General features: G+C 36.2%; 1 protein-coding gene across 1 annotated transcript in view; it reads right to left on the bottom strand.

Moving 5' to 3' along the window:
* Positions 1–9,946, bottom strand: part of LOC111437479 (serine/threonine-protein phosphatase BSL1-like) — a 14,541-nt gene extending 4,595 nt beyond the window's left edge. The window contains exons 1-18 of the mRNA XM_023075477.1: positions 9,616–9,946; positions 9,314–9,374; positions 9,108–9,186; positions 8,923–9,002; positions 8,755–8,849; positions 7,932–8,031; positions 7,766–7,835; positions 4,616–4,717; positions 4,397–4,478; positions 4,132–4,302; positions 3,669–3,858; positions 3,372–3,564; positions 3,123–3,290; positions 2,770–3,008; positions 1,374–1,458; positions 1,194–1,292; positions 921–1,120; positions 774–849 (exon numbers count right to left, since the gene is read on the bottom strand). Of these exons, the coding sequence (XP_022931245.1) occupies positions 774–849; positions 921–1,120; positions 1,194–1,292; positions 1,374–1,458; positions 2,770–3,008; positions 3,123–3,290; positions 3,372–3,564; positions 3,669–3,858; positions 4,132–4,302; positions 4,397–4,478; positions 4,616–4,717; positions 7,766–7,835; positions 7,932–8,031; positions 8,755–8,849; positions 8,923–9,002; positions 9,108–9,186; positions 9,314–9,374; positions 9,616–9,820 (2,295 nt within the window). The 5' untranslated portion in view covers positions 9,821–9,946. The remainder of the gene's footprint in view (positions 1–773; positions 850–920; positions 1,121–1,193; positions 1,293–1,373; positions 1,459–2,769; positions 3,009–3,122; positions 3,291–3,371; positions 3,565–3,668; positions 3,859–4,131; positions 4,303–4,396; positions 4,479–4,615; positions 4,718–7,765; positions 7,836–7,931; positions 8,032–8,754; positions 8,850–8,922; positions 9,003–9,107; positions 9,187–9,313; positions 9,375–9,615) is intronic.
* Between the last annotated feature and the right edge of the window lie 659 nt (positions 9,947–10,605).

The following is a 10,605-nucleotide window of genomic DNA, read 5'->3' as shown; positions in this document are numbered from 1 at the left end:
AAAAAAAAAAAAAAAAAAAAAAAAAAAAAAAAAAAAAGTAACAAAGGACATAGAAGAGTACCAGAAACATGGTATGTGAGTTTATGCATGCACCTGAACTGATTCATTTTGAAGCTGTCTATAGAATTTTGAGGTATCTAAAGGGGCACCTGGGAGAGGTATTTTGTTCAAAAAGCATAATCACTTCCAAATAAAAGTTTATAGTGATGCAAGTTAGGCAAGAAGTACGACAGGTAGAAGTTCTACCTCTAGTTACTATTTATTTGTTGGAGGGAACTAGGTTACTTGGAGAAGTAAAAAACAAAATGTAGGGCCTAGGAGTGGTATTGAAGCAGAGTTTAGAGCTTTAGTCCATGAAATTTGAGAGGGTGCATGGATCAAAGATATTTAAAGAATTGAAGGTTCCTCTAAAAGACACCTATATTGACTCATTGTGACAATGAAGTTGTCATCTCTATTGACGGGAATAACAAAACACTAACACCTAGTTAAGGCTTGGGTGAATGACCCTAACAAGCAAGCTAATATTGAAGGAATGACCTTGATTTAAAGAACATTTGTGTAACTCCTTGCCTTGTTAGGAGATATTTGTGTAATTCCCAACCTTAAGTCAGGAGATATGTGTGTAATCCCATTAAATAAGAGAAGTAGTTGACCTCTTTTTCTATATTATTACCTAATATCTAGGGAAGTAGTTGCAACACTAGTATTCAAATAGGAAAGAACACTTGAATCTTATGTAATATATATGTAGCAACTAGTAACTAGCATACCCCAAAGGTGACAAGACCGGGCCCCCTAGCATTTGGTCTTAGACCTTCAACACTATCATTTTCCGTTGGATCAGACCTGCAAACAAACATAATAATCCACAATCCAGATGAAATAACAAACAAAAGTCAGAAAGAATTTAAATATACCAGAGGAGATCCATCAAAATAATAGATCCTGCATCCATTGTAATGGGTCGTTCAAGCTTCTCTATTTGCTCAACCGTGTGTATTGATCGCCCTATGCCTCCGTGCATGCAAATAATTTTCTTTTCGATCAATGCAGCAAGTGGAAGGTAGTTGAAGAGTTGATTGAAGCGCGTCCACGCCCAAATTCCATCACTCTCTCCCTACATACACCTACGTTACTGGCTCTAATTAACTTCAAGTAATATTAATGTTGTAATACATATCCATTCCTACCATTCTCTCTATGCATTCAAGACGAAAACCAAATAGTGCATTTATATCCGCAGCCTCATGGTTTCCACGTATTAAGTGAACATTGTCAGGGTATTCAATCTGCAAAATCGTAACCAAGCCAATATACTGTTACACGAGTGACATAAAAGATCATTAACAAATTTTAAAATAAAATCTTTCCTTGAGAGCAAGAAGTAAAGTTATAGTCTCCAAGCTGTGCTGTCCTCGGTCAACATAATCTCCCAAAAACAAGTAATCAATGTACCTGAAACATTGTTTAAAAGAAAACAAAAAGAATCTCACTTATTCTTCAGATAATTAATTCGTGAAGAGAATCATGACAATGGCTGACAAGTGAAAACCATTTAGTGCTGTAATTATAACAGATCTGTTAGGTTCATGTAGCATATATGACAGATTATATTAACAGAAGAATTTGTACTTCAACAAGAGGAAAGCTTGATCAAAAACATTAATCTCTGAAATTAGTTAAAAGAAAAACAAATTTAACAAGAAACGAGGCGAACTTTCATATAAAAGGCACCAACCAGCCGAAACAGCCTGATCTACATTTATGTGAATGCAAAATCATAATCATGATGAGACCACCACCAATAATTTATGAGTACCCAAAATTTAAACTAAATGTAAGATGAAGAGAATCCCAGGTTAAACTGTCGCATGCTCAATGTCAAGCAACAACCACAAGCACTTAAGCAAGAATTTTATAGGTTGAAGATGTAAAACTAATTGGACGAAAAACTCTCATAAAGTAAGTCATATCCTTCTTTTGAATTCAGCAAATAAAGCTTTCCTTGAGACACAAATTAACAGAAATTCTGCTTCCAAATGATCCCAGAATTTGATGAAGAATTCCATGATGACACCATCAGGCACCAGTGCTTTGTTCCTCCCAAGCCCTTTAAAAGGGCGTTTGTTTCAAGTTTTTGGAATCGAAAAAGAGGGGAAAATGGCTACAGATTTTCAAAACCCTGGTTCGTTTCAAGTTTTTGAAGTAGGATGCCTATTAAAAGTTTTCCCAATATCATTTTGGAGGTTCAGAAACCTTCCAAACTCATGGATTTTCTTTTTTCCATACTTTATTCATCGTTTTCTTTTCTATTTTTTATTCTTTCTTTTTTTCTTTTCTTTTCATTTCCTTTACTTTTTTATTTTATATTTATTATCATTTACTCCACTTCTTTTCTGTAGTATTTAATTTTTGAAGTATAACTAATTATTCAGTGCTAATTATTTACCATTAAATTTTTATATAATTTTATTAAAATCGTTCATTTGAGAATAATTATTAGTATTAATTAATTTTATTAAAATCATTTATTTGAGAATAATGATTAGTATTGATAGCTAAACTAATTCAAAAACCTAAAATTTAATGCATACTATTTATAGTATACTTATTAAGAATGAAAATTAAATTAAAATTTAAGGTATATTATTGTTTTATTAATAAATTATTTAATGGTATAAGATTTATAAGTATATCTCATTTAATATAACTTCCTCCACCATGCACAACATTTAATTTTTGAAATATAAATTTGGCTATACTCACGTTATGTCTCCAGCTGGGGAGGGAAATCCATACTCGTCAAAAAGCCTCATCAAATCACCAAACTGTCCATGAAGATCGCCAAATACTTTAACTGGAGCTTTAAGCTGTAGAACTGTCGGCTCATGCATAAAGATCTGTTCAGCAGCATGACAAAGCTCACCCACTTCATAGGAATCTAGGAAAAACCTCCTATTAGCAGGGGCTTTCCAATTCCGAGGTCTAAGTAAAATTGAAATGACCTGCAATGGAGTCGAGAAAAAATAACAAACTGCAGATATGAAAACGAGAGCAAAAACTTCCAAAATGGTTTATATGAAACAATAAATCATTTAGGTAACATATGCAGAAACTACCTTCTTGTGTAAGCCCTGAGGAGATTTCTGCCTGGTGAACTTCCTGGTAGGATATGACAAGTCGTTGTTTGATGGAATCATTCTTCTACTCTCGTTTTCAAATTGATCCAAAGACAATTGTCTCACCATCCCACCAAGATTACCTATAGCCTCTTTAGCTACTACAACCTGGAGCGGGAAAATAGACTACTTTATAACAAGAATGTAAGAGAAAGTCATAGAATATTAGTGATTTAAAAGGGAACACACTGCTCTTGGATGCAACCGGACATCAGCCTCATAGTCACTAGCACCTGAAGTTGTATCAGTAGCTCGTGAGTTGTCATCTGAAACAGGTGTGTCTTCAGCAGAAGCAGACTGAACCGCATGCCAGACAGCACTAGCAGCCTCGGCTTCAGCAGCAGAAGCCTCCCTCAATTTCTCCATGGAACTTTTATCCATGCTGAAAAAGATATACTTGCATAAAATATTTTTACCAAGCTGGAACAAATGCAATCATTATGAACACCCTAAGGACAAGCGCAAGAAATATCTTCACAATAATACCTCATGCCACCGGCTGAAGGATTCTCCAGTCCACCATCTGAATATGGTAATGTCGCAGATGAACTTATATTAGATTGATTGACTTTCGGACTTGTTATAAGAGATTCTCTCTCTGATGTTATCACAGGAGAATTGATTTCAGACTGAAAAGATGAATTTTCTGCAACCAAAAAATCATCTAGCAGCGTATCTGCAAAACAACATTTCTTATGACAACGTCAAACGTGGTACAACAAATTTACTAATGACTTCAAATATAGATCAAACATAACATCCAGATAAAAGTAACTCATTGTTGCAAATACCTAACATCTGAAACACAGGATTGCACAGAAAATCATAAAACAACTTACAGGGGCAATAGTGCTGTGTGTGTGTGTGTGTGTGTGACCACTGAAGTAACATTGTTGCTTTCTCCTACGTAACTATGAAACTCGTATTACAACTCTTTAAATTTTCTTACCCCCTCTAAGACCACCATAAATGTAAATTCGGACACCAACAGATGCAGCTGCATGCCGACAGCGACGCATAAGCTCCAAAGAGGAATCATAATCAGGGTGACTTTTGTTCACACGTGATGAAGTTACCAGCCCATTTCTATCCAACCAAACTCCAGCAGCAGTGTCCAATACTATTAAATGCAAAGAAAACAAATGAACACTGCATAAATAGATGTATAATGTAGATACAAAGTAATGTTATCACCCTATAACAACAAAGAATACCTGCAATATTTGCTTCTCCTTCTATTGCACGTCCACCCCTAAGAGTACCTCCTGTAACATGCAGTCGTGCACCAACAAAAACCTAATAATACGCAAGCCAAATTGCAAAAATCAGATGGCCACATGGTTCGGACACCAAGGAAATGAAAACTAGCAAATGACTCCCCCCAACCCCCCTAGAAGTAGTCAGCCCCCCTTTAGAAGTAGTCAGTCACTTACTGCAGCATGTTGATATCTAGGCGATGGAGATACCCCAGGTGCAAGGGTCCACTCCCACTGGCCATTTCTATGCATCAACAACCCATATGCATCTGCCAACGGCTGAAAAGAAACAAAAACACAATATAATTGGGCGGAGAAGTCCCAGTAAGGAACTATTGTTCAGTTATAAAAGTCAAAGAGCAAAGGCGGAGCACAAAAGGCAAACAAAGCATGTGGTTCCGTTTCATTCTCAAGGACATTTCTCCCTTATCTTAGTAATATCAAACATACCACAAACTATTGGTGCTTCCTCTCCTTCCTCTTGTCATCCAGCCACCTTCTGATAGACCCCAAGTCACTAAAGTATATTGTTGCACGTCTAAAATTAGCTTGGTTGTTTTTCTTATTCTTTTAAGATTGGTACATTTGCCTTTTATAATATACAAATGATAGAATAAATCTTAGATACTAAGTAACCAGATAAGATAAATCTAAATAAATCTCTAATAACAAAATAGGATAAATCTAAATAAATCTTTAGTTACTAGGTAACAGTACAGATAAGATTAACTATTTCTCTTATTTAATGGGATTATATAAATATTCCTTAGACCAAGCTTTTTTTTTCAACACTCCCCTTCAATCTGTATCCATTCCCCACTTGGATACGAACTCATGAAACGTTGAGTTATGAAGCCCTTTTGTTAGTATATCTGCTAATTAAAGTTGAGATGGCACATAACTCATGCATACTATTCCCTCCTCTAATTTTTCCTTGATAAAATGTCGATCAATTTCAATATGTTATGTCCTATGATGCTGGATAGGATTATGTGCAATGTTGATGGTTGATTTGTTGTCGCAGTACAATTTTATTGTACCTTCTCCCTTAATTTGTAAGTCATCAAGAATTATCTTCAACCATAAAAATTCACATAGCTCTTGTATAATAGCTCAAGATTCTGATTCAACAGATGATCTAGCCAACACGTTTTGCTTCTTACTCCTCCATGTTACTAAATTACCTCCAAAAAAAAGTGCAATACCTATAGTAGATTTTTTATCTACTATCAATCCAACATAATCAGCATCACTGTAAGTTTCCAATACAAGGGAATTGTTCCCTTTGAACAAAATTCCTTTTCTTGGAGTTCCCTTCAGATAATTTAACACTCTATATGTTGTATGAAGGTGAGGCTCCCATAGATCATGCATGAATTGTCTAATTACACTTATGCTATGTTTGGTCGAAAGTGAGCTAGATATATTAGCTTACCCACTAGCCTCTGGTATATTTGTCTGTCCACCCAATTTTTTGATGGGGATCCATTGGCGTTGGTGCAGGTTTACATCCGCTTTTCCTTGTTTCCACTAATAAATCCATTACATACTTTTGTTGTGATATGAAAATGCCCTGAGCTGAGTACACTAGTTCAATACCTAGAAAAAACTTTGGCCTCCCAAGTTCCTTGATCTCAAATTCTTTCATCAATCTCCTTATGAGTTCACTCTTTTCTTCTTCATTATCTCCAGTGACTGTGATGTCATCCACATACACTAGAAGCACTGTAACTCCCCTTGTTTCTGAGTGCTTGATAAAGACAGTGTGATCTCCTTTACTTTTCTTATACCCAAAGTCTTTCATTACCTTTGTGAATTTTCCAAACCATGCTCTCTGATTGTTTTAGTCCATACAAGGCTTTTCTCAATTTGCATACTTTACCTTTTGTGCTTTCAAATCTTGGAGGAATGTTCATGTAGATTTTCTCACCTAGATCGCCATAAAGAAATGCATTCTTCACATCATACTGTGTGAGCTGCCACTTTAAGTTAGCAGCTAAAAATAACAATATTCTTACGGTATTCATCTTTGCAACCATGACAAATGTTTCTTGGTAATCTATCTCATAAGTTTGAGTATATCCCCTAGCTACCAACCTTGCCTTATACATTTCCAACGTTCCATCAGTTTTGTACTTTACTGTGAAAAGGCATCTACACCCAGCTATATTTTTTTCTTTTAGCTATAACTTCCCACGTGTTATTCTTTTCTAGAGCATAAATTCCTTCTGTCATAGCATCCTGTCATTCCCTTTTGAATAAAGCTTCATAAATTGTGTTAGGTATAACTATTGAATTTAGACTTATAATGAAACTTTTGTGTAATGAGGATAGCCTTTCAAGAGAGATATAGTTTGATAGGAGTATAAGGGTCATTTTGTGCATTCTCCAATAGGTTTTCAGAGAGCTATGGGTCTATCATCTATCGGTAACTCTGTTGCATCTTCATTGTGAGTAGAGTCAAATGTTTGGACTTATATTGGTTTTGAAATGTCTTTCCTTCTAGCATATACCTAAGAGAATAGCGGATCTGGTAATGATGGTGGAACATAAGGTTCAGTTGGTACCTCTATAGTAGTAGGAAATGGCTCATCGATAGCAAGTGTGGACTCAATAACTGGTTCTGTGTGATGGTTATTTAGTGTATCTAAAGGTTCAATAGTTTCCCAAGGACTCTCTTCAATCTCTATGTTCTCCATATGAAGAGAGTCCTTAGAGAAGAATGGTTTATGTTCAGTCAAAGTTACATCAATTGAAGTGTAAGACTTTCTAGATATGGGATTACAACGTTTGTTCCCTTTTGTGGTCGAATAATATCCTAAAAAGACACATTTTATTGCTCTTGGATCAACTTTACCACTTTGGTTGTTGTGAAAATGAACAAAGGCAATGCACCCAGATATTGGGATGTGAGGCCATTTGATGTCCGACAGTGAGGATAAAATTGGTTGACGATATTTTTTTATTTACTCAATCCTAACAATAATGACCCTTATTGAAAGAAACTTCATTTAAAAAAAATGAAATAAAAAGAAAATGTATTATGCATACTGACGACCAAGAAGATGAAAAAAACATCCTTCGGTAATAATTATAGGCTTTTAGAAAATGTCTTATAGTTTGAAAACAAAATTAAAGAGATAAGAAAACATATACACATAACACTTGTTGAATAAAAAGATATAATAAAGTCTAAAATTTTCCACAAACTAGATGGCATCAAATACAATATGCCTAGGTAAAAAGTTGATCAACATAAGCAAAGGATTCTTTTTTAGAATGACTAACAATGTTACATTATATCTACTAGAAAAAGGTTTGTCATACTGTGCCTGAAGAGTCTCTTCCCCCACAAAGCAGAAACATACCATCTGATCGCGCACTAGCTGTTGCATACCTACAAAGAAACATACATCGTTGTAACTTTCCACAACGTGTAGAGATAGAGAACACTAGAAGTTTTATTCTTAGGTGAGACAAATAGCACACTCACATCCGAGCAGATGGCCTATCACCTTCCGGGTTCAACCTCTGCCAGGCATATGGTTTCTGGGCAGTATCAAGAGCCCAAGCATCAGAGAGAACTCTTTTTCCTGATAAGGAACATAAAAGGTAAAAAGTCTTATGTAATCTTTATATGTCCAATTAGCATAAATTTGCATCAGTTTTAAAGCTAAGAACACAATATATTATGGCAAGACTCTATTTTCGTTTTTGTGTAGTATGAAAGGACATACGATGGTCATATTTGAATTCCTTAAAAAAGAAAAAGAAACCATTAAAAAACACAACAGAAACAGCCAAAACAGCTAAAACAAAAACAATAGCGAAGCCAACCTAAAAGGAAGGGCACCAACAGTTTAGAATGAGAAACAAAGAATAATTACAAAACTCTTTAGACACTGATGCCTAGCAGAAGGTATTAAATCTAGCTATGGATCAAACCTCCTCCCACATCGCAAGACCTATCTCCTTCTTTGTAGGCTAAGGAATCCTCATCCTTTAGGTTATTTCTTCGTCTTTTTCTTTCTCTTTTTCTTTTTCTTTGTCTTTTTCTTTTTCTTTAGTACATCAGTCTTTGTTTTTTATCCCAGAATATATAGTACATTAAACAGTTTTGTGTCTTTTTGTTACAAACATGACTCTTTTGTAGTCCAACAAAAGTTGGTTTTTATAAAAATGTAGATAGATCGCGATTTCCTCTTTCTTGAAATTAAATTAATTCCAGGTATTTCAAACCAAGCAGTAAACTAGCCGCAGAGTCCAACAAAAGAATAAAACAATGAGCATATAATCAACTGTTCATTAGCACCCACCGTCATTGCCACTCACAGTAACCAGATATCTTTGAGCAACCAAGTCCATTACATGGCCATAGCGAGGTCCAGGTCCCTGTCCTTGTACCATCACCCTATATTCCCATTTTTATATAAGTTCAATGATTTCCCTACATCTTAAGTATAGAGGTACTGAGCTACTTTTACCTGTGCCACTTGAATTTATCATTTGTTAAATCAAGCACATAGATATCATCTGTGGAATGACCAGCCGGACCAATGCCACCCTAACCAAAAAGATATAAACTCGTTAAAACAAGTATCAGCTTGAGAAACCATACAAGAAAGCCTGCCAAATTTTCAATTTTTGCCAACTTTTCTTATTCAATCACCTGGAAAACAACCATGGTACCAACTGCGGCTGCAGCATGTGCAGCCCTTGGTGATGGCGGCTCACCAGTGGGTCTGATTCTAATATTCAAACATCCAAGCAATAATAGTAAGCATATCCAAGTCAACTTCACAAGTAGAAGAACTGAGGTGTGTGTGTGTGTGTGTGTGTGTGTGTGTGTGTGTGTGTGTGTGTATAAAGTAATACCTGGTCCATTTCCTAGTTAGAACGTCATAGGAGTGCACCGAATTGGTCACACCCGCCAATCCTTCATGATTGCAACAAAATTATCACAAAAATTAACCAATTTAAGAGTTCAGAAGTGGAGCCTATAGCGCTGTTAGCTCACGAATTACATTCGAACAGATTTCTTATTCAAATAGGTTGAAATCAGGAGATATTCTATAAACTTCAGCACTAACATTCGGAACAGAAATAAAAATAATAATAGTAATAATAATGATAATAATAATAATAACAATTGCAGAGAAGGTTGAAGGGCAATTTACTAATTCCAGGAGCAGCAGAGGAGGCTCCACCCTCGATGGCAGTGGCGCCACCAAAGAGAATGAGACGGGGGCCGAAGGATTTAGTGGCAGCAACGGCAGTGAGGGTGTGACTGCATCGAGGCCCAGGAGCGTCATCGTCGGTGTCCCAATATGTCTCAAGTGGCCGATAAGATGGCGCCGGGTACAGCCATGGCTTTGAACCCATTATTACCAGGCCGCCCAAAGAAAATCTTGAGATCTAACAAACAAAACTGAAGTACAGATGATCGGAAGTTCCTAATCTGCAGAGAGGTATGGAAAGGTCGAACCCAATAGAATTAAACAAGAGGTGATGTTTTTGAGAGAGAAAAAAAAAACAGTAGTGGTGGGGGCCCAAGCCTGAGTGAAGGAGGGTCCTTGGGGGGCTTGAGGTGTTTGACTTCCGAACTTGGATTTGGCAAGACATGTTTTGTCTACTAACGTCCAATGGTTTCGTCATGTAATCAACGGAAATACGCGTAGGATCCCTTCCCTCTTTTTCATTACAACTCGCATATTATTTTATTCACATACTTCATACATGTCTTATGATAACAATAAATTGAGAAGAAAAGGAAGAAGTATCGAATGAGATGTTTAAAAATATATAAATTGGATAGGCTCAAATTCAAAACTCCCATCGGCTATGACAATATTTAGGATCTTTACAATATGTCAAAATAAATCCATTCTTTCTGCCTTTTATTTTTACAACACAATAGGACCCCTATTGGGGAGCAGAACCTTGCCACCGCATCGCTCAATCCAATTTGATGTATTTGCAACGTGGAATTGGCACCAAAAATTGATACATATGTTTCAGGACTGCTACAGACAGCCACCCATGGTGACCTAGGTTGGGTTGTTTGAGACCACAAACCATGTTTACCAGGGGGTGTATACAAAGGAATCTGGGAAACCAACCAGCTCAAAATCAAAATACTTTTCGAGGGGTTGAAGATGATAAAATTA

Source organism: Cucurbita moschata, unplaced genomic scaffold (genome assembly GCF_002738365.1).
Source record: "Cucurbita moschata cultivar Rifu unplaced genomic scaffold, Cmos_1.0 Cmo_Scf00063, whole genome shotgun sequence".
Taxonomy (NCBI): domain Eukaryota; kingdom Viridiplantae; phylum Streptophyta; class Magnoliopsida; order Cucurbitales; family Cucurbitaceae; genus Cucurbita; species Cucurbita moschata.
Note: the sequence above shows the minus strand (reverse complement) of the source record. Positions and strands in the feature narration are given on the sequence as shown.